The sequence below is a fragment of the Talaromyces rugulosus genome, chromosome III (assembly GCF_013368755.1).
Source record: "Talaromyces rugulosus chromosome III, complete sequence".
Classification (NCBI taxonomy): Eukaryota; Fungi; Ascomycota; class Eurotiomycetes; order Eurotiales; family Trichocomaceae; genus Talaromyces; species Talaromyces rugulosus.
The window spans coordinates 3,210,052-3,232,022 of NC_049563.1; the positions used below are offsets into that span (position 1 = coordinate 3,210,052).

A 21,971-nucleotide genomic window follows, 5' to 3' on the forward strand; every position below is an offset into this window, starting at 1 on the left:
TGCAGGGCCATCACACCGCTGGCATTGGTCCAGAATGCAGATCTGCAATGCTGTCCCAGCCAAGATCTTCACTGCAAACCCCTCACCGAATTGGCAAATCATGTCGCGGTGGCTGCAAATCTCGAGCTGAGGAGTGAAGGATAAAAAATAATGGATTCTGCTCACCTGGAAGATTCTTCGTGGAAAGCCAAACAAACCTGATAGAGAACCCACGTTGAAATGGAAACCAAAGAAACATTCAGCAGTCCCGAAGAGGAGGCGACCATAGGACCGTTTGTACTGACAGGGCTGTCACAAACCGTACCACAGGTCTATGAAAGAGAACCATACTGTCGAACAGGATTGCGGGGACTCGTTCATGGTCCCTACATCATCCTGTGTACAGCATGCGCCACCCTCGGGGGCTTTCTATTTGGCTATGACCAAGGCGTTATATCGGTGACATTGGTGATGCCCCAATTCATCGACGAATTCCCTCGGGTGGCCTCGACCGCATCTGGAGCTGGGTTTTGGAAAGGGTTCCTGACGGCGATGATCGAACTCGGCGCGTTCCTGGGTGCTTTGAACCAAGGTTGGATAGCCGACCGGATCTCAAGACGGTATTCGATCGTGCTAGCCGTCTTTATTTTCACACTTGGGTCGATACTGCAGACAGCGGCCGCGAACTATGCGATGCTGACGATCGCGAGGTTAATCGGCGGCGTGGGAATCGGCATGCTTAGCATGGTTGTGCCACTCTACATTTCAGAAATCAGCCCTCCTGAGATTCGGGGTTCATTGCTAGTGATGGAGGAGCTATCAATCGTCTTTGGCATTGTCATTGCCTACTGGATTACATACGGGACGAGAGCCATCTCTGGCCACTGGGCCTGGCGATTGCCTTTCTTTTTGCAAATGCTTCCCGCTTTTGTTCTCCTCATCGGGGTCACGGCCTTGCCGTTTTCACCACGTTGGCTGATCTCTCAGGACCGACATGCGGAGGCCCTGGAGAACCTGGCCAAGCTTCGCTCCCTTCCATGGGCCGACAAGCGAGTCCGCCACGAGTTCTTTGAGATTTTGGCTGAGTTCCGGTTTGAGCGGGAACTACGCGCAGAGAAGCACCCAAAGCTGCAAGGTGGCGGCCGGTGGAAAGGGATTCTGCTAGAAGCAGCGTCATGGGCGGATTGTTTCAAAAAGGGCCATAGACGGCGGACGTTGATTGGGATTGGGTTGATGTTCTTTCAGCAGGTAAGTCCACACATTGACCCGGTAGCAATAATGAAGGGGGAGGGGGCTTACCAACTTGGCGTGCAGTTCGTCGGCATCAATGCCCTCATCTATTACTCACCGAGTTTATTTGCAGGCATGGGCCTGGACTACGACATGCAGCTAGCAATGTCCGGGGTACTCAATGTTACCCAGCTAGTCGGGGTCTCTACGAGTCTCTGGACTATGGATAAGGTTGGACGGCGCGCTCTCCTCATGTTTGGTTCCACCGTTATGGCGATCTCTCACATTATTGTTGCTGTTTTGGTGGGACTGTATGACAAGGACTGGCCTAGCCACCGCGGCCAGGGGTGGACCAGTGCCGCCTTTCTGTTTGTATACATGCTCGCATTTGGGGCATCATGGGGCCCTGTAGCCTGGGCTTTGCCTTCCGGTATGACACATACCCTTTTTTTCAGAAAGAAGGATTTGGTCTTGCGGCGACTTTTTTTTTAACTTTATTTTCAGAGATCTTCCCATTCATGCTGCGTGCCAAGGGAGTTGCACTGGCGACATGCTCAAATTGGTTGAATAACTTTATCATCGTGAGTGATGTAGTACTTCGTATCCTGTGGGGTAGGAAGAGAGAAGAAAAAAAAAACATACTTTTACTAATGGGATTCTCAACAGGGTTTGATTACTCCCCCGCTGGTTCAAAAAACGGGATTCGGGGCATATGTCTTCTTTGCCATTTTTTGTGTCCTGTCTGGGGTTTGGACGTTCCTGTTTGTGCCGGAAACCAAGGGACGCACGTTAGATGACATGGACAGCTTGTTTAAAGACAATATGAGTAGCATTGCACTTGAGCGGAAACGCGCGGTGGAAGCCGAGTTGCGTCAGGAGGATGCTATTGGAGATTGGTAAGGCAGACATTGGAATGAGGTGTGGGCGATGCTATCTGGGACTGGCTTCAGGCTGCTGCATAGGTTAAGCCTGGATGGGCATACTACTCCGGTGGTTGCCTAGAATAGACGGCAGTCGAGACTCGACAGACAACGGAGCTGAATAATGGCAGAGTCTAGACGTGTGTAAGCAGTCGGATCTCTTCGGATGTCGTTTTTTTTATTTTTTCTATTTTTTACCACCCTGCCTATTTCTACCAATTTGACTTTTTTCGATCTAGACGAACTCTGCCAGTCTGCCTGCCAAGGACATTGTCGATCATGGACACGAGAATTATGCATGCAGACATTATTATTATTAGTAGCTACTTATGTACTACTACTACGTAGCTTTACAGCGCTAACGCATTGTTCCTGGCCCCATTTCATCATTGGGTCTTGGCCCTTTTCCCTTGGGCCCTTGGGGCGATTTGGGTGATTGTGATCGCACCGTTTCTCCATTTCTTGAATAGTGAAAAAAAAAACAAAAAAACACAAAATTGACCAACCTAAAGAGGAGATATAATCGGCAAAAAGTTCTCTGACCGTTTGACAGGAGATCAGTTAAAAACGTGAGATGTTAGTACGTACCTCCTTTTCATCTGCTTGGCCCCCCCCGATCATCATGCCAGATTGTACCTTTTTCTTTTTTAAGCATTTTTTTAATTTTCACGTGGAAATTGAGAGATTTAAAAAAAGGTTTTTTTTTTCTTGGTACGTAGTAGTAGTATAAAAATTTTCTTTTTGGCTGCAACGTCACAAAAAAAAAAGAAGGTATTATTGTTCTCGTGTAGTGTACGAACGTCGAAAAGGGCGAAAATGGTCAGCCAGCCAAGTCCGAAGTTGAGGCTAAGCCCTGACTACTGAGGTTGCAAAAGATTTTCGAAGTTTTATTTTTATTTTTTTTAAAGAAAAAAAAAAAAAAAAAACATCTCAGACATTTGCAGACGTTCCAGATTTTCACAGCCTCAGGGGGGTGGGTGGTGGTTGAGATGTGACTATTTTGGGTGATATCACGCTACGTATGCATGGGAGATTATTGTTTAAAAGATTTTTTGGTAGTAGTTTCTTTTTTTATAAAAAAAGAATAAAGCTTTGATATAATTTTATCGCATAAATGGCGGTCACCGATATGGCCCCTGTCGTTTTTTTTTTTTATTGTCGCTGCTTTTGTCTCAGTGTGAGACGTTGTCGGAAATGACCGAGTCAGCCACACAGGCTATACATAGGTATGTAACAAGCCAACAAGACGAGACAGCAACAAAGACTTTGTTTTATTCTTGTTGTTATTATTATTGTCAGCCTGACGCACACAAAGACACGATGCGTTGGTTGTATTATTTCCGAGTCGGTGTAGGTCCGGAGTAAAGTTGAGTATACGGAGTAATACAATAGTAATCGATAAGTACGCGGTAATAATAATACATACTAATATTAGACACGGCAGGGATTCGCCCACGTTGCGAGTGGGGCTCGCTTCCTTAACGGTCGACGGTTCCCTTTACCGTATGGTACGGCTTTGCCTGGGGTTTTCTTATGGGGAATACGGTATGCATACAGTGGCACGTGATCCATTACGCGCTAGACTTTATCGAGACTAGGCTGTATACACTTACTCGTCTACGATTGCATGCCACTACAATAAAAGTCTGCAACGCTTTGTTCCTGCAGTCAATTGCAGACAGAGGAAAATGTATAGATGGGAAATATACTCTCAGCAGGTAGTAATTTAATAGTAATAATAATACCCTGTTCCTGGGTCGTGACAGACAAGGCCCAGTTTTGCGGGAGCCATGCATGCATCAGCGGTGCTAGCGTGGTGATCAGGCGTGCGGCCGCGGCCACCAACCAACACTGAATCGGCACGGGATTAATTGGATTTGTACTATTAGTTTTTTTTTAGTTTTTTTTTTTCTCTTCCCCTCTTACAACTGGAAGAAGAACAATAGAAAGAAAAAAAATAATAGCAGTTGTCCGTAGTCTTTGTACAGGACAAGTCCGTGTGGGGGCCGCGATTTGGGCCAAACCTTAAAGCCCGCCCGCGCGACTTCCCCGCTAGAACTCCGACCGCTTGTGTGTTTTTTGTCTCCTGATTCATGATTCATACCATACCATCGACCACCCACTTCATCGGATCGGACGTGGAGCCTGGAGATAACCTTTTGACTGGCTGACACAGACTCAAGAGTAGGTACATCGCACACCGTATCTCCGTATTATTATACTTTCGATGACAACCAACTCGTGTGTGTCGCGAGTTCCCGAATGCCACGCAATCTCGCCCGATACAGAGAAGAAAGAAGACAGAGAGGAAAAAAACCTCATTGACATCATCGTGGCTGTAAAACGCCGCAGCGCCAATAGCGGTAGCCCCCAAAAAAGTGGCAGCTGGTCGCTGCAACGACAGCCTGTTCGTGGTGACCGTGATGCTACTGCGCTGCGTAGTAAGATAGTCCACTCGCAAAATGGGGCTGATATCCACTCGCCCGTCTAGCTCGATATGGTTCTCGAAATAACTCTCATTCCATCTCCAAAACGAGACAAGACGTTGGTGCTACTACTAGTCTGGTGGGACTCCAATCTTCAAGTTAGCTCAATTCAAAAAAAATACGTATCCAGGGGCTAACTAAACTAACCAAGGAACCCTCCGTCCCGGACTCCCCCATGTCCCCCCCCCTTTCAAGGTTGACAGGGCTTCCCGCCCTGCTTTGATTGCCCAGCCCTGTCTTGAGGCGCCGCCGGCGTATTGGGCCGCGCTATCGTTTGGTCGGCGATGCTTTTTTAGTCCTTTGGGCCACTGTCTCGACGTCGTTGTCGGTCACCTGGTCCACTCACAGCTGCCCGATTTCCTCCGTCCAAGATGTCGCAACCCAGCGGTCGACTAGTTCAATTAGCACCGCCGTGCTGGGCGTCTTGCCTTGTTTCGCGTTTTCTAGAAGCTTTCCTTGAACGGTGGGACAAGCTAGTCGCTGGCAGTGACGTTCATCGGCCGCCCTTAGTTGGCATAGTTGCTGGGAATTCTCGCCCTCTTTTGCTAAGAGTCTAACGCTGCGACGAATGGTGGGGGTTATTTTTAATCTTGCTCTATTCTTTATCTCTTGATTTGACTCTCCCTGTTTGAGCTTTGAAGAAGAAAATTTTTTTTTCACGCATTTCTAACCATCTTCGCTACTACCCTCTCGACACATCGTTGCAATCTGTCGCCCTTTTTAAAGCTCGAGAACACTCCCATACCCTCGCGCTGCCGGACTGAGATAATTGTGCTTCTGTACATTTTTTTAAAAACAGTATGTTGGTCGTCTCCCACGACGCAAACCATGTCATATCGTCGCTCTCGTTTTTGTTGCATCACCTTCCCAATACGCCGTCATGTCGTCTCAAGGAAGTGGACACTCACACGACTATAGTTTTCAAGGCCACGACCCTTCACCGTTACCGTCAAACCACGAGTGGGTGCGTGTCGATCCACCAGAGGAGCCGGGGATCAATCCTGCACAACGCCAGCAGTATCACCTCCTCCCGTCCACCCACCAGTCAGCCCTATCAGCAGCAATTCCCGTGAATAATCTGTCTGTGCAAGACGCCTTTCAATTGGTCCACCCCGACCCAGTCATTTTGGCTCAAGAACAACCCAACATCCTTTCTCTTCCTCCTCCTCCACAACAACAACAACAACAACCTCAACCTCAACCTCAACAACCTTACCACACGTCAAACCCTACAACACCCATTGACATTCCTCAAGGTAACGTTGGTCAGAGGTATGTAAGCCCTAATGTGTTGGGTGTATAGTTAATAACCCAATATGCTACAGTCCTGCGTTTGACTTGCTCCATCAATCCTATCCTCCAACCGAAAACTTTGATTCCGATTCAATGTACGCCAGCGTCCAGAGTAAGTACATTTTGTTATTGATTGCTGTCCTATAATACTAACGGGCCAGGTTACTACCACCCTGATATCACTTCGCATCCCAGTCATCTGGTTGGCGCTGTGAGCAGTCCCTTTTCGCCGCTTGATTCTACGATGTATCCTCAGGGAAATAGGCAACAGGCGCCTATTCACCCCCAACAAGCATCGTGGCCTCAATATCAACGGTCATTAACTCGCACACCGGAGGATCCGTACCAGAGACGACCACACGAATCATTGACACCTCCCGCAGGCTATGCGCCTCTCCCATCACAGCCCGCTGTCTTTTCAAATACATCGTTCCCAGCCAGTCTGCAACAGCCACAACCCCAAGCATTTTACCCTACGTAAGGATCGACCTGTATTCTTACTCGGTGTTTTTCGAAGCTAATTTGTGTTCTAGTTCTAATACTTTTGGCTTTAACCAACCTAATTATGAGTTTCCTCAACCGTCCTTTGTCCCGTAAGTTTTTAAATCTTAAGTTTGTTTTATTCCGAGCTGACCAACGACAAGATCGAATGCCTACCCCATCACAACCGGCCCGGACCCACGGATCCCAATGAGAACTTCTCCATACACAGGTAGCAACCAGTCGACCCCGACCACCCCAGAACCCGAGAGCCAAGTTCGTGTGCTTGAATCGAGACCCAAACCGCAGTGTTGGGATCACGGATGCAACGGCCGTGAATTTTCGACATTTAGCAATCTGCTGCGACACCAGCGCGAGCGTTCGGGGGCCGCGGCCAAGTCCGAATGTCCCCATTGTGGCGCCGTCTTCACACGAACAACTGCGCGAAATACGCATATATCGCAGGGTAAATGCAAAGGCATCCGCGACTCGACTGAGTAAGCGACGCTACTCGAAACACTTTATCAGACTAAAAGCCGACTAGTCGTTCGCCTCGTCTGACTGTATTATATTACGTCTTTCTTTTCTTGTATTTTTTTGTTGTTTTATATGTTCCAAGCTTCCTTATGAGTGAAGCTCGAGATCGAATACTAGCATTTGTCCGGCGTTGCCTTACATCATGTAGCCCGGCTATCTACTGGGCTCGGGAAAGGTCTTCAACACCATTTTTGGAGTGCATTATGAAGGGTGTTGTCGTGAGGAGTACATTGTACATTTTTTTCCATCAGTTTCGGCGAGTACGGTGCATTGGATTTGTTTTGTTCTAGTTTAATCTGGTTGTCATTTTTGTTGAGAGATTAGCGTCAATTTTGTGTCTACACTCTGTATCTCTATTGATCGTCATTAGCATTGCGATTAGCATTATTGCTCTATTATTACTACTATTATTACTCTGTTATTACTACCATTATTACTACTATTATGATGATTATCATCTTCCAAAGAGTGGAGTACTTTTTGTGAAACGATCTGGTCCGTTGATTCTTGCTTATTCTTGGCTTCTGATATGCCTGTTACCTCTTGGCGAGTCATGGATTCAAAAGACATCCCAACATCCATATCATTGACTCCATTTGATCAGAGACATTGGGGACATAATTATTAACGTTCACCACCGATCCATCGGGCGATGCATTGTCTTGTGTGTGCCATGTGGTCAGTGCTTAACTGGGCTCAGCGCTTGATTGAGCTCAGCCAGCCAAGCCCGCGCGCCAACCCAGCATCCACAAACCTGATAATGCATTTTTGTTTCGTACCATTCAGAGTGTATCAAACTCTCTGTACGAGGACAATCTCGTCTAATTTTTTTTATCGAAGCCTCGCCCGTACAACTGCAGTACCCACCATTTGTTGATTTGACCCAGCTAGCACGCAATTTTATACGGGAAAAATAATAATAATATGCGGAGTAAAGTCGATATAGTTTACGAAGTACAACTTGGATACAGTATCGTATCCACCAACTTTAACTATTGTGTATAGTACCAGTATACAAAATAGTCGAAAACATCTTTTCCCAATTTTGTCTCCAGCTCGCCTACCTTTAACCCGATGGCACACTCGTAATAGTCTGCTTCGCTACATCATTACTCTTTTTTTTTTTTTTTTTTTTTTTGGATATTCTCTCTTCGGTGCCTCCTCTCCGACTCTACAATGACAAATAGGTAAGCATTAAGTATCGATTAACGATTTCCAAGGTCATAGTAGTAGCCATGAAACTATAATATTGAAATACTAGTTACCGAGTGCCAAGTAGATAATGCATGCATGCACAGACTAAAATGAGGAGAAAACAACAAGCTATGATTTGACGGTTTGGCCGAATAGCTGCAGCCTAAAACAAGGAGTTGAGTAGTATTATTATTTTATTATTATTATAGACTACGTATAAGTTGCTTTTTCAATTGAAAAGTCTCCTAATGCGGCATGTCGCGTGGAACCGTAATACGTACTACTAAGTACTTAGTACCCCGTACTAATACAAAAACAGACTAGTCCCGATAAATCGCTAGCGTGAAACCTTAGTTCCGCTACGGAGCTGCGCGGGTTGTTAGCCTGCCCCACTCTTTGGAACCTTCCACTAAGGCTTCCACGAAGACTGTGGATTCTTTTCTTCACGTGTGTTATCCAATCATGGCAGGCCTCGTACATGTACCACTGTACTACTTGGTATTTTAAAAAATAAACCTAGGTTGGCAAACGAACTACCATCCTCAATTGGAAAAATTGGCCGTTGCTAAAAAGTTAAATTCTCCTTGCCCCATTGCTCTGTAAAGGTAATCGATCAGCCACCCATGACCATTACTACCATAAGTTATAATACACTTCACTGTGGAGAATACGTATCCGTGATTCGATTTGCTGGCCTCGAGTCATGAACGATCGGATCGCGGAAGCTATGAAGAACCGGTGACCGTTTTTGTTTCCCCAGTGCGACTTTGCACTATCAGAACTACTAGTGTACCAGACTGGCAGACTGGTAGTGCTGCTGCCTCCCCCTGTTTCTATCTCTGGACTAGTGAGAGAGCCAGTAAGGACGGAGTACTCCGGTTGACCATGATTTGTCCGTACTTGGTACTAACTAACTAGTCAGGACAAAGTTACAAGTGCTCGTCATAGAGTAGAATCCTCGGACATCTGACTACCTCAACGGGCAATCCACCCTAGCTAGTAGCGAAGGATTTCAGAAGAGAAAAAAAAACCTTTTTCCTCCTCAGAAAAGTCTAAATCCTGGCAAACGTGGCAATATAGTACTTTTTTGATTCCTTTCTAAAAAGGATCGTGTTTAAACCTTGCTTTTCTAGATGAACCTTAAAATAACATATTTTTTGGACTTGTTCAAGTGTCATGTCCTCGATCGTAGTGTGAACCTTTTTTTTTTCATTTTTATTACTATATATTTTGTAGTAGTAATTCGTACACACCCCTTTTGGGACCTTTTTGCAGCTCAGCCATGACAAATAATAACACACCGATTTTTTCATGGGTCATGAATGGTCTACCGTTACGCTGGCCCAACGTTTGCCAAGCCCCTTTTACGTGCCCCCTCCCTGGCCGCCTGGCGTATATCAAAAAACCGATGTAGCAACTGACGTCTTCCCAGAACCGTGGGCGCACGCGTTAACACCCCGATTAGCAGTCGATCACTTGACAAGGGGCTTAGAGCGGAAAGAGGGGAATTTATGGTCCATTTTTTTTCTTTCCTCTTTTCGGGCTATTATCGCCCCGTTTTTTGTTGCCAATTTGGTGGGTGATTAGTACTAGTAACTTAAGTAGTATGGTACGGAGTATAGTACGGAGTAGTAGTTTGTATCCACAGCTTACTACAGTTTTCTAAGCAATTAGTACGTAGTGTGTGAGAATCTTTCCCAACTGTCGGTACGGAGTAGCTGCTTCATAGTAGTACTACTACATAGCGATTCATTGCTATTATTATTTTAGTGCGAGTACTCCATACGACGTGGTAGAAAACATCGGCCCACTTGCCTTTCTTTTTCTTTTTGGGGTTTTTTTTAGCGTTTTCTTCTTTTTCGTCTTGCTTAGCTTTCAAATAATGATCATCGTCCCCCCCTTCTTCCAAGTTCCCGAATCGGGGTATCCACAGCGGCCGGCCGGGCCTTGGTCTCGGTGGCTTTTGCTTTTTCCTTGTGTGTGCTGGAGTCCGTATCCGTACGGAGTATACACGAGTCCGAAAGTTCTAACTATCCGACATGTGAAATGATGATTATCGGTCGTTACTAGTAGTCCGTTGCATAGAGTGAAAAATTTTTTTTTTTGTGCTGACCTCACCAAGCTGTTGGACTTGTTAGTTAACCAACACGTCCTGACTCGCTGGCATTTAGGCGAAGAAACAAACAAACAAAAGAAAAAAAAAGAAAAGAAAGTAAAACACATGCCACGTGGTTAGAATTGTAACACTACGTATCTCCTAACTTCCAACATTTTGAACCTCGTACGGGATAATTCCGGCTCGTAATTCGTAGAATGAGTGCTTATGGGCTGATTGTTGTGATTGCTTTTTCTTCTTCTTTTAATGAGTGTTTTTTTAATCTTATCGTGCCGCCGACAATCTTCAGCTAGCTGGTCGGAAGGAAATTGGAATGAAGTAATAATAGATCCAACGTCATCGTCATCGGAAGAATCGGAGGAATAATACGGATGATAAGATATGCTTCATTTTACGTGGTATGGACTATTATTAGATGTAGTCCGACTGATAGTATGTCTTACATTATACCTAGGCAACAATGACTCGATAAAAAAATAAACCGGTATGAATATCTTTGTACCTTTTCCAAGTTGGATAAAATCGATGAAATCTTGTTATTATTACTTGGGAAGAGCTCGTCTTAATTGCTGCCTGGATTGTGACTCATACTTTAGTGTTGTGTGCTGCTCAGTGACACTTGACGATATTCTGCCAGTCATGAAAGAATTCAAACAAAAATATGCCAATTAATCAATCATGTTTATTCATACTTGCCATTCAGTAGATAGCCTGTAGTTCGCAATTGACAACACACATGGTGATGCTATCAAGAGTATTGCCATATACATGTTGACGCCTCAGGCAGCAACCCCGCTTATCTCTTGGCACAACCTGCGGCTCTCCGCTCTGCACCTCCCATGCACACTGCAAATGCCAACTCATCAACCAACCAACTCATCGCAGAACATCTAAATCAAAAAAAAGACTTCAAAATGCTCTTCTAGCTCTTTGAACTCATCTCAGTTTGAATTTTTGTTCAACTTCCCCCCCCCGGAATCGAACAAGATCCGGTCTACTCACCGCAAAAAATTCCAAAATGAATCATCTATTATTACATCAAATTGCGTACTTGAGCCCTCTTACTGCGGTCACAGCTGCAATACCATATAGGAAAATAGTACGGCTTAGAATACAGCAGTGAAGTGGAAGCAGTTTCTGAGATCTGAGATATATCGAATTGAACAAGATAAATGGCGTCGGTCTTTACTTACGACCCCGATCCTCCTCGGGTGTCTTCGCCATGGTCGTTGTCTGGCTCCTCGACGCCCCAGCCGCCACCTTCTGGTGCTGGCGGTGGTGAATATACCGAGAGCCGCGTAAACTCCAGCTCCAACAAGCTCGCCGACTATGGAATCACCAAGCTGGAATCCGAGCCGCAGGAAGGCCCCACAGAGTACAAGCTGCATCTGCTACTCAGACGTCGCAGATTCTTCACGGCCATGTCTACGGGGCAAGTCGTCGGCGGCGCATATCATTTCCGCACCGCTCTTCCAAAGCCCAACTCTGGCGTCAACTTGGCTGGAGAAGCGACAGCGGCGTCGCCTTCTGCTCGATCGCCGTCTCTGAATACTAGACAGCAAAGATTGCAGCAGCTTACCACGCAGTTGCTCTGGCGTCTGCAGCAGTCTTCGCCCTTTCACTCTTCTTCTACGGCTAACCTGGTCTTGCCGGTGCTTCCAGAGGCCACTCCCAAGCTGGGGCTTCCGCAGAAGCCAACTCGTCTTTTGCCAGGCCTGGAGGAAAGTCAGGGTGCGCTCTATGAGATAGGTGTTGCCGATGACGGCACCTTTGTGGGCTTAACCCCGGACGAGCTTGACGAGAGTCTGAACAACCTTCAGGTCATGGCTGCTAGCCTGGGCTGCAAAGTTGAGGTTCTTCGCAAAGTAGTAGTTGGCACCTGTGAATGGACAGAGGACGTCGAAGAGGAGAATAAAGAGGGGGATTCTGTAAAAACAAATAGCTCGGATCTGTGGGTGGCCGAAGCCCTAGTCAGTCCCGACCTTGAATTCTATACCCACCAGTCAAGAAAGGACCTCGACATGGAGAATTTGAGTTTGGATGAATCAGGGCCCGCTTCTAAAGCAGAAGACCGTATACGAGGAGGGGCCTGTTCGCAGACGGAGCAGATCCGTGTTTCTCTCACCGGCCCTAGTGCCGCAGGGAAATCGTCTCTTCTTGGAACTTTGACGTCGTCTGCCCTCGATAATGGACGAGGAAAGAGCCGGCTTAGCTTGCTCAAGCACAGACATGAAATCTCCTCTGGAATTACTAGTTCTGTCGCCCAGGAGCTGATCGGATATGGCTCCCTTCCATCAGCAGCCAACATACCAGTTGATGTGATCAATTATGCTTCTGGAAATGTGACCGCTTGGAATGATATTCATGCTGCATCGGATGGCGGGCGTCTTGCATTTGTGTCTGATCTCCCCGGACTCACCCGTTATATGAAGTCCACCTTGCGTGGCCTGATAAGCTGGGCTCCTCATTACACGGTGCTTTGTGTCCCGGCGAATAGTTCCCAGGATATGGCTGCAACTCAAGATGATGGCGAAAGTTCACCCGAGATAGACCTCTGTTTGGCTTATCTTGACCTCTGCATTAGACTTGACGTCCCACTCATTTTGTGCATTACGAAACTGGATCTTGCATCTCGCCTGGGCCTGAAACAGACTCTCGCTAAGGTGTTGTCTGCTATCAAGCTCGCGGACAAGAAACCACTGATGCTTTCTATAGACAGTCCCGGCCAGGCTGTAGATCTACAGCGAATTTCGACAACAGACTGTGACGAAGCCCGTAAAACGATCAATTCAATAAACGGCCAGTGGTCTAGTACGATACCAATCCTCCTCACTAGTGCCGTGAACGGTTCTGGAATCGGCAAACTCCATGCCATGTTACGCTTCCTTCCACTTCCTAGCACTCCACCCTCTAGACTTGTACGGCCACTGCCGTCACAGTCAGGCCAGGAGATACCAACAGATGTGTTTGATATCGACGAAGTCTTCGCCATCCCTCCGTCAAAAGTGTATCTATCTGCGGATAGTGCCCATTCGGAAACAAAAGGCGTCGTTCTTTGTGGTATTGTACGGCATGGGAGCATTTCGATTGGCGATGAACTGGTCATCGGGCCCATTGCTGTCGAAGCAAAGCCAGATGACGCCGCCCCTCAGGCTTCTCTAAGATCTCGGTCTCTGCAAGATCCGTTAAACGCCTCACCACGGCCCCGTTCGCTCCGATCTCGGGCATCCCCTGGCGAGTTCTCCTCGTCGTTCTCTCATGGATCCTTCCCCGGAAAGTCCCGGACCTTCAGTCATGCAGAGTGGCAGCGCGTCCGGGTAGTCAGTGTGCGATACCTTCGGTTATCGGTGCGGATTCTGCTAGAGGATCAAGTGGGGACGATTGGGGTGGAACCTATTCCTTGGAGCCCCGGAAGAGAGGTCAACTCACTGGGCCGGCTGAGAAAGGGCATGATTTTGGCACAGGCTAGGATGTCTCTGGATACTTCCAAAAGCACTACTATCCCCAGCTCGCTCGCCTTTAGTACCGCTTTTGTGGCTACATTCCCGGCCCGGGACTTTTCCACGCCTCTTTCTCCTCCCTTAATACTGGGTGGAAGTGTTGTTATTTACATTGGCAATATTCGTGCAGCCGCCAAAGTGACCTGTGTTTCTCTAGCCGATGACGACGCGGTAGACTCACTCCCTGGCGGGCCCGTGGACGAGCCGGACTTTTTCAACTTTGACGACGACGAGGACAGGGAGAAACACTATAAAATGCCTCGGCGCTCGCGTCCCGAGAGTGAGAAGACGATTGATATCTCCAGCGCCCATGGCCATGGATATATTGATATCACGTTTGCTTTCATCTCGTCTATTGAATGGGTTGAGCTGGGTTCGTTGGTTGTGGTTATGCCCGGAGCTACCACGGCTACTTCGGCCACTGGAGACTCGGTTTCACTCTCGGGGCTGGAAGGGTTTGTGGGCAGGGTTTCTGAAGTGAATACTAGTGAGGATATGTCAGAGCGGTAATATTGTGATTTTTTTTTGGATAATTTGTTGTTTTAATGTTTTTTTTGCGTTTTGTATTGGCAATATTTTAATTTGTTAGTAGTTTTTGATAAATGTTTAGAAGTAAGAGAAAACGTTTTCAAGCTGTTGATATATAGGATTATCGAAGACATGCATCTCTAGCAGCAGATCTGGCCATCCCAAAACAGGCCTAGCGCCAAGATGATCAACACCGCGGACCAATTCCCCGCAGGCGGGTCCTTCCCCAGCTAAGGCTGCCGCAGAGAGCTTCCTCTTCCTCCTCTTCTTCTTCCTCAACATTTCCTCACGCCTCTACGAACTGGCCGCGAATCACTACTCCAAGGGATATATACCTTGCCACGTCATCTTGCTGCTCACCGCGGTCCCCGTTTGCATCCCGCTGGAGAGGGACGAGACGGGTCAAATCGTCTTGCTCCCCTCAGACTGTTTTACTTAAGCCTGATCTCATGTGCACTGGCACCTGAGAGCTCCGCAGCGACTCATAGATGGGATAAACAGCGATTTATTATTCCCTCTCGGCACCATGGATGATGATTCTTTGGCAGAAGATATTACTACTGCGGCATCGCAGAGCTCGGATTCGGACGAGGAGGAAGCTGATGATGGAATTTCTCTGGCGGCGAGCGAGCGGTCTTTGCTGCCTCACCACCCCGCACATCCACAAACCCAACCGCCATCAACAGCACTTGGTGAGGCTGTAGTGCCTCAGGCAGCTATGGAAGATCAACCTGGTGCTTCTCTTGCGCCGTCAACAACAACAACAGCAGAGTCTACACCCAAACCGTCGGAGTCGCGACTCAAACTGCTGGATCTACCTCTTGACATTCTCAAGGAGATTCTAAAAGAGGTAAAACAAAAATCTTTCTGCTCTTTTTGCACATTCCATACTAACTCCTGTCTTGTTAGATAACGTTGACGAACGACCTCACGGCCCTTGCCCTCACATGCTCTGCGCTCCACACTCTGGCCATCCCCGCTATGTACTCACGTTTCGACATCGTTTGGCCGGAACCTGGTCCGAGCTCTGATCAACCCGTTGGCGTGGATGCCCTGTCGTACGGGCTGGCTACATTGGTAATGGGAGATCATGCCTTTCGGGAACTGCCCGCAGCAAACAGTTTGTCCGATCGCCACCACTGCCAGCACTGCGGATGTGACCAGCGCGAGCACCAGACTGCCAGACAACCGCCCGCAATAACTACAAGATTTGGTAGCATCAGATTTGGCAACTATTATGCGCGGTGGACCAAGAAGTTTTCAGTCGGAAATGGGCCGTCGGAGTGGGTGCATGAATACGCCATCACGAAGGAGACTGGGAAGATGCTGGGCACGCTCGTTGCATTGGCCGTTGCAAGGATGGTTAACTTGGAGAGTTTTGTGTGGGATATGCCCACGGGTGTCATGCGAGACGTTTTCCTGGCTCTTGCGTCCCTGGGTACGAGAGCAAACCACGAGTGTCGTCTGGAAAAAGTTTGGATTCGGTGGCACGATAATTCGGAAAACAACAACATACGCAATTTACTCAATCTGCCAGATAATGCAGAGTCCAACCCATTTCAGTCTTTGATGCACCGCTATGGTCATATCGAGTACCCGTCGTTTTCGGTTTTGCCGCCCTTGAAGTCGTTGACGGTGCTGAAAATCGACGAACCGGCGTATCTTGAAGAGATGGCTGTACTGATCGACCGATCACGATCTAGATTGTCAGAGTTGCGTATCGGCATGTCTATACGCTGTAGCTTACATGACTGGGTCTATCCGATAGACATGCGACCTGTACTGGTGAATCCAAATCCGCGACGCGCCATCCCGGGCTGGCCAAAACATGGAGGCGTAATGTCAATTCTTCTGAAGGATTTTCAAGTGCAAGACCCGCCGTCTCCGGGAGCATCTGGCGACGAGACAAAGGATAATAAAGACTCGGCCAATGTCTCTACTGCACCCACCGTGGTAGCTTCGCCTGATTCGAACGACGACATCGTGCATGCCGCGCAGGGGCTTTGTGATATGACTATCGACGATAGGCAGGATGACCCTAAAGATACACAAGATGCGAACGATACTTCTAGAGACAATCGGAATCTTCCAGGCCCGGAAGCTGGCAAGCAACCCAAGGCAAAAAAACCCAAAAAGATCCTTCTTGAGACCTTGGAACTTGAAAACGTTGTTCTTTCAGCAGGAGTTATGATCAAGGCACTGGACTGGACTCGCTTGACAACGTTGACCCTCCTTCACTGTGAAGAGCATGACTCTTTGTGGAGAGCTCTTCGCAGGGTATATTCGCCCCCAAGCAACCCAAAACCTTCAGATTCACAAGAGACGATGCCGCCGAAGAACTACCCCCTTAAACTCAAGCATCTGCACACTGATCGGATTTCTCCTTATTTGATGCTCTTTTTAAAAGATACTGTTTCGCCAAATTCATTGGAGAGCCTTTATTTCCAAGAGGGCAACTCATATGATTCTATTGTGTCGATTGAAGCTATTTACAAGCACGTGCTTCGTCGTCAAAGGTCTAGTCTGAAAAAGGTTTTGATTGATCGTTCTCGCCGCTCTGAAAGTTTATCTTCAAGCCATGGACATTGGCGGCAGTGGATGCTCCCAAGGGAGGCCCTGTCGTTTGTGACGAGTGGTCGGATGCCGCAACTGCGAGAGTTGGGCATCGGGATGGATCGTCGAGATTGGGTGAGTTTTTTTTCATGCAAAAGAGAGAAAGAACAGGATAATACTGACTTCTGTAGCACTTTTTTCTGCAGCGACTTCCCAACATACCCCATTTGCGTGCTCTCTACTTGCCCAATATGTACGATCCATCGTTGAAAAAAGACAAGCAGCGGGAACTCGCTCTGCAAATCCTAGACATAGTCGCGCTGCGGCCTGAGATTCAACTATGCTACGTTGGCATCGAGACGAAATGTTTCGAGATTCTCGAAACGGCCACAAAGGACAAAAAGCCAGACGACGAATCTTCTTATCTTGACGCCCAATGGTCCGCAGGCTCAGAAGCAGACAGCGAAGGAGAAGACCAAGCGAATATGCAAGGATTCGACAACGAGACCGACGAGGACGACGATACCTCGAGCTTGAGCTCGCCGGACGAAGAAGACGACGGGTATTCGGAAGAAGACGAGGCGAACGGCGTCGGAAACGCCGAATTGTTTTTCAAGCTGCGGGAGATTCTGTACTACGATGACAAGATATCGATCTTCAAGGCTCGACACTGCTGTTTGTGACATTTAGAGAATTCGACAGGATGATGATCTGTGCTTTACAAAATAGGCGTTGCATCTTGCTAACAACAAGAAGAGAAGTGAAAAAAAGGAATATTTTCGGGAGGCGCATGGTAAATGATGATGACGGGAATGGGACATTCTGTCGTTGGTTATGATTTAATGAGATACCATTAATTTGTTTTTTTTTCTTGTTTTTTTTTTTTTTGTTTCATCATGTCAGCGTGTTTTTTCCCTTGTTAATAGGACTAGCTAGGTACAAGTTCCACCATGTGGTTTATATTCCTTTAATGCTGTAATATTCTGCAAACATTATGAACGTGTCAATTACTAGATAGACTCATCTTATAAACGAATATTTCTTCCGGTTTTATGGCAGGTTGCGAATATTCCCATTTTTGTAGATGGCCCTCCGCCCTCGACGCCAGGTCACGTGCACATACGTCGAAAGCTTCTGAGCCGCAATCGGGCTTCCCGCACCAAAGAAAGTCGGCAGGTTCTCTGGATATATTGTATTGCTCATCACGCCAACCACGAGTCGAGTTATTTGATCAAACATATCCTATTTGGATCCGGTTGTTTAAAGTCTGAAGGGGCTTTTTTTCTTCTTTTTCTCAGAAGCTTTTTTTTAGAAGATCGGAGCGGCGCGCTCCAAGAAAGACTCTTGTCGCAATGAAGCTCGTTCGGTGCGTGTGTGGCTGCAAGCTCTGTTTTTCCTTGTCTGGAGGAGTTTTTCCTATGAGAGTTACTGACATTGAATGGTGATAGGTTTCTTATGAAATGTATCAATGAGACGGTGACGATCGAGTTGAAGAATGGTAAATTACCACTACATCCTTAGAAACAGCGACCTGTGTTGTTGGGATCTCTAATTTTTTTTTTTGCTTAAAATAGGAACCATCCTCTCCGGTACAATCGCCTCGGTGTCGCCACAGATGAACACGGCTCTGCGAACAGTCAAGATGACCGCCAAGGGCCGCGACCCGATCTCGCTGGACACGATCAATATCCGTGGCTCGACTATCAGATACTTCATCCTCCCCGACAGTCTTCCGCTGGATACCCTGTTGATCGACGATCAACCAAAGCCCAAGAACAAGGCTAGGAAAGAGGCAGAGCGCGGTGGAAGGGGTGGTGGCCCCGGCGGCGGGCCCCGTGGTGGTCGAGGAGGAGGACGAGGTGGTGGTGGCCGTGGACGCGGCGGCGGTCGTGGTCGTGGTCGGGGTTTCTAAAAAAAAAAAAAAAGCTTATCTCTCTCTGTCTCTCTATCTTTTGTCGTTTCTATTTCCGAACAGTTCGGCTCGTGGGATGATTCGTTTCAAGATCAGGATCAAGGGGAAATATTTCCAAAGGGAAATACTGTGACGTTTGATCCATCTCGATACTCGCTCTCTCGAAATTCGAAGCATTGGGCCAGAGGCTTCATTCGCTTCAAGCTCAAATGAAAGTCGCCATCATCAGGTCCCGGGAAGTTTGTTCATTTGCTCTGTTTGAGGAATTTTTTTTATGTACTTTTGGTGGGCGTGTGTGAATTGTCTCTGCTACAATAAATGTTTGAGGACTTTTTAATTAGGGTTGGCAAAAAGAACATGGCGCTATGCTGTTGACCATTGATCCAGACATAAAGGAACCTGAAAGCTTCATATGCATAACACGACGGATATTGAATATGAGATCAGTGAGCAAGTAATCAATGAAACTGAGACTCTTGTATGAAACCATGTATCTTCAATTTTTGCTATAGGCCAAACAACCTGAATAGCTATAGCTTGTATAATTGCCGATCATCTCGTATATTGGTCCAAATGAAACAGGCTACAGGATTCTTTCCATTATCAATGATGGCATTGTTCCTGCCAAGGCTGTGCTGGGGCGAGACGTGATTTGCTGGCTTATTTTAAGCAGATCAACGGACATCGTGGGGTCCAAATGAACAGTATACAAAGTCCAATACACTAACTACCCTTAATGGATAGTGTCGGCGATTATGACATAATTCGAGGCGCGGACGTTGGGGCGCTGTCGTAGTAGTACGTAGTTTGATTGAGGTTGATCAGCGTATAAAGATGGCTCAATCTGCTTTGTGATGTTTTTTTTTGTCTTGTTCATTTAACAACACTATCTGTCTCTATTGAATCTTTCATACCAAATATCCCCACTTCTTCCTCAGCAATTAAGACCTATTACTGCGCGTCTTCCAAATACACAAGCTTCAGCAACAATCAATATAAAATGTGTTTCAGCTCCCGCTCAGATGACAACTACCCCCCTCCACGTCCTCACGGACACTACGACCCCCCCGCGAAGTACAAAAATCGCAGAAAGGCCCAAAAGAAAAAGGGCAAAAGACGTGGAAACGAAATGACCACAGGGGTCGCGGCCGCTATTGCCAGTGGAGGTGGAGGTGATGGCGGCGGCGGCGGCGGAGGTGGATTCTGAAATTGACTTTGATTGAGTTATTCTTTGGGGGTTTTGGTACACTTTGTGGACTGTTCTTGTTTGCGACAGGTTTTTGAAGCAGGTTATTGTGTGCTTTTTGGTCGTCCGGGGTGTTCCTTTTTTGGTTGCTTGTATTTTCTCTGCCGCTTGTTATATGCAAGTCTAGGCACAATACCCGAGTCGTTTTCAGTGTTGTTTTTAGGAAAGAAATGAATGATATCACGTTTCCTCTCTGCATATCCTCAGAATAACCAGCTTTTCCCAGCCAGCCTTGACACCACTTCTGCCGACAATCTCAGCAGTCCAGCCTTGCCAGTCTTGCACAATCCTGGCTTTGACTTGCTCTGGTTTGTTCTGAGCACATAGTAAAAGATATGCAACGCCTCGCTCCGGGTTAAGTGTTGATGGGATGGCGTCAATAAACCGATTCGTAATTTCCATGCCATCTGCCCCGCCAGCGTAAGAAAGTGAGAGAAGATAGGATTCGTATTCGAATTTCTCTGACCGTGACAACGTCGCAGTATCCCGAGTCGTAGATCCAGTCGACGGCGTCGGTGGCACATCAGGAGTCGGTACATACGGTGGATTGAACAGCAGCACATCCACACTTCCGGGTTTCAATGCAGAAACCAAGTCTGCCATCACCGAGCCTACAAATTGCGTCTGTTGTTGTCCCTGGTTCTTGCTGCTGCCTGTAGAAGAGTCATTATTCTCGGCAATGGCGGTTTGGACAGTCCGCCTCGTTGCGCGACACGCATCGTGGTTGACGTCTATCGGTAAGACGAGGATATCGTCTCTGCCAAAGATGTGCTGCGCATTTGCTGCTGCAAAGGCAATGACAACCCCGGATCCACTGCCGACTTCGACCAGCAATGGTGGTGTTGAGTCTAAATTAAACCGGCTTGTGAGCCATGAGGCTTCTGACTCTGAGGATAGCGTGTCTAGGAAGAGGAATGAATCTTCTGCTGGTTCATAGACGGTGTCAAAAGAGACATGGGATGTTGAAGGAGTGGGGAGCATTATTGTGTATTATATATTTTGCGGGGTGGTGTTGTGTCGCCCACCTTCCCCTATAGAGATCAAAGGGCTGCTCTTTTGAGTCGGAAGATACCTTGTGTCCTAAACAATCAACGCATCACTAAAGTTTCCACGTTGTAGTTTGATATATCAAAGCTTGAGTTGAGTCTTGTGGGCAGCAAAAGCGGGACTGTACCTGATTGGCCCGTAACAAATAACCAGGCCTCGGCATATCGTCCCGAACCGGAGCTCTCGAGCTCTTCTTCTTCTTCTTCTTCCTCCAACTTCACCTCGAACTATCCATCCTGCTGAAAACAGAAAAACAAAACAAAATGCGCGTCTTCTCCCGCCTCCTCGCCGCCCCGGTCTCCATTGGCTCCAAAGCCAGCCTAAACACCGAACCACTGGCCCTCCTCCCTCCCATCCCGCTGTACCGACGCATCCTACGCGCCCATCGCAAAAAGCTGCCGTCGGAGATGCGCTTGCTGGGGGACGAATACGTCAAGAGCGAGTTTCGGGCGCATCGCAGCTCGGATAACCCGATTCACATTGTATGGATAGAATAATAAAATAAGTAGACGAAGAGGATTTTCGGCTAACAAATAACCAGGTCGGGTTTCTGACGGAATGGCAGCTTTACGCACAGGAAATAGAAGGTGATACGTGGAAAGGAAAGAAGCTGGACAAGTCCAAGGTGGAAAAAATGAATGGTTTGTTTAGCCTTTCTCTCTCTTTGGATTTAACTAACCGGACTTTATTTGGATAGATCAGCAAATCGGCCAACTTTACGAGCTTATGCAAGCAATCAAAAACAAGGATGAGGGAAATGAAGAGGATCAGTAAAATATGTCGACAAGAGCGAATTATCTCTAAAATCCGTTGCAATTAAATTGTCCAGCTGGTGAATAACCCTCTTGACAGCGGAAATACAAACAGTTGTGCGGACATTTGGCAACAAGAACATTTCAAGAATCCCATACCTGCGCCCACCTCTGAGTGAGTGAATCTCATGCCACCAA

At 47.3% G+C, this 21,971-nt stretch overlaps 8 protein-coding genes across 8 annotated transcripts; 7 read left to right on the forward strand and 1 right to left on the reverse strand.

Moving 5' to 3' along the window:
• Positions 1-219: 219 nt before the first annotated feature.
• On the forward strand, positions 220-2,109 carry TRUGW13939_05976 (uncharacterized protein; the record flags this gene model as incomplete). Its single annotated transcript, XM_035489133.1, has 4 exons — positions 220-1,227; positions 1,294-1,639; positions 1,714-1,790; positions 1,876-2,109. 4 exons carry the CDS (start codon positions 220-222, stop codon positions 2,107-2,109), a joined length of 1,665 nt encoding a protein of 554 aa, XP_035345026.1.
• Positions 2,110-5,495: 3,386 nt separating this feature from the next.
• Positions 5,496-6,889, forward strand: TRUGW13939_05977 (uncharacterized protein; the record flags this gene model as incomplete). Its single annotated transcript, XM_035489134.1, has 5 exons — positions 5,496-5,887; positions 5,941-6,020; positions 6,070-6,385; positions 6,442-6,501; positions 6,553-6,889. The coding sequence occupies 5 exons, from the start codon at positions 5,496-5,498 to the stop codon at positions 6,887-6,889; spliced, it is 1,185 nt and encodes a 394-aa protein (XP_035345027.1).
• A 4,518-nt stretch (positions 6,890-11,407) lies between these two features.
• Positions 11,408-14,245, forward strand: TRUGW13939_05978 (uncharacterized protein; the record flags this gene model as incomplete). The annotated part of the gene is made up of 1 exon (XM_035489135.1): positions 11,408-14,245. The coding sequence occupies one exon, from the start codon at positions 11,408-11,410 to the stop codon at positions 14,243-14,245; it is 2,838 nt and encodes a 945-aa protein (XP_035345028.1).
• A 544-nt stretch (positions 14,246-14,789) lies between these two features.
• On the forward strand, positions 14,790-17,499 carry TRUGW13939_05979 (uncharacterized protein; the record flags this gene model as incomplete). Its single annotated transcript, XM_035489136.1, has 3 exons — positions 14,790-15,113; positions 15,173-16,951; positions 17,008-17,499. The coding sequence occupies 3 exons, from the start codon at positions 14,790-14,792 to the stop codon at positions 17,497-17,499; spliced, it is 2,595 nt and encodes an 864-aa protein (XP_035345029.1).
• A 669-nt stretch (positions 17,500-18,168) lies between these two features.
• TRUGW13939_05980 (uncharacterized protein) lies at positions 18,169-18,728 on the forward strand (the record flags this gene model as incomplete). Its single annotated transcript, XM_035489137.1, has 3 exons — positions 18,169-18,182; positions 18,265-18,314; positions 18,391-18,728. The coding sequence occupies 3 exons, from the start codon at positions 18,169-18,171 to the stop codon at positions 18,726-18,728; spliced, it is 402 nt and encodes a 133-aa protein (XP_035345030.1).
• A 1,000-nt stretch (positions 18,729-19,728) lies between these two features.
• On the forward strand, positions 19,729-19,935 carry TRUGW13939_05981 (uncharacterized protein; the record flags this gene model as incomplete). Its single annotated transcript, XM_035489138.1, has 1 exon — positions 19,729-19,935. The coding sequence occupies one exon, from the start codon at positions 19,729-19,731 to the stop codon at positions 19,933-19,935; it is 207 nt and encodes a 68-aa protein (XP_035345031.1).
• Positions 19,936-20,154: 219 nt separating this feature from the next.
• TRUGW13939_05982 (uncharacterized protein) lies at positions 20,155-20,955 on the reverse strand (the record flags this gene model as incomplete). Its single annotated transcript, XM_035489139.1, has 1 exon — positions 20,155-20,955. One exon carries the CDS (start codon positions 20,953-20,955, stop codon positions 20,155-20,157), a length of 801 nt encoding a protein of 266 aa, XP_035345032.1.
• Positions 20,956-21,284: 329 nt separating this feature from the next.
• On the forward strand, positions 21,285-21,795 carry TRUGW13939_05983 (uncharacterized protein; the record flags this gene model as incomplete). The annotated part of the gene is made up of 3 exons (XM_035489140.1): positions 21,285-21,503; positions 21,563-21,662; positions 21,719-21,795. The coding sequence occupies 3 exons, from the start codon at positions 21,285-21,287 to the stop codon at positions 21,793-21,795; spliced, it is 396 nt and encodes a 131-aa protein (XP_035345033.1).
• Between the last annotated feature and the right edge of the window lie 176 nt (positions 21,796-21,971).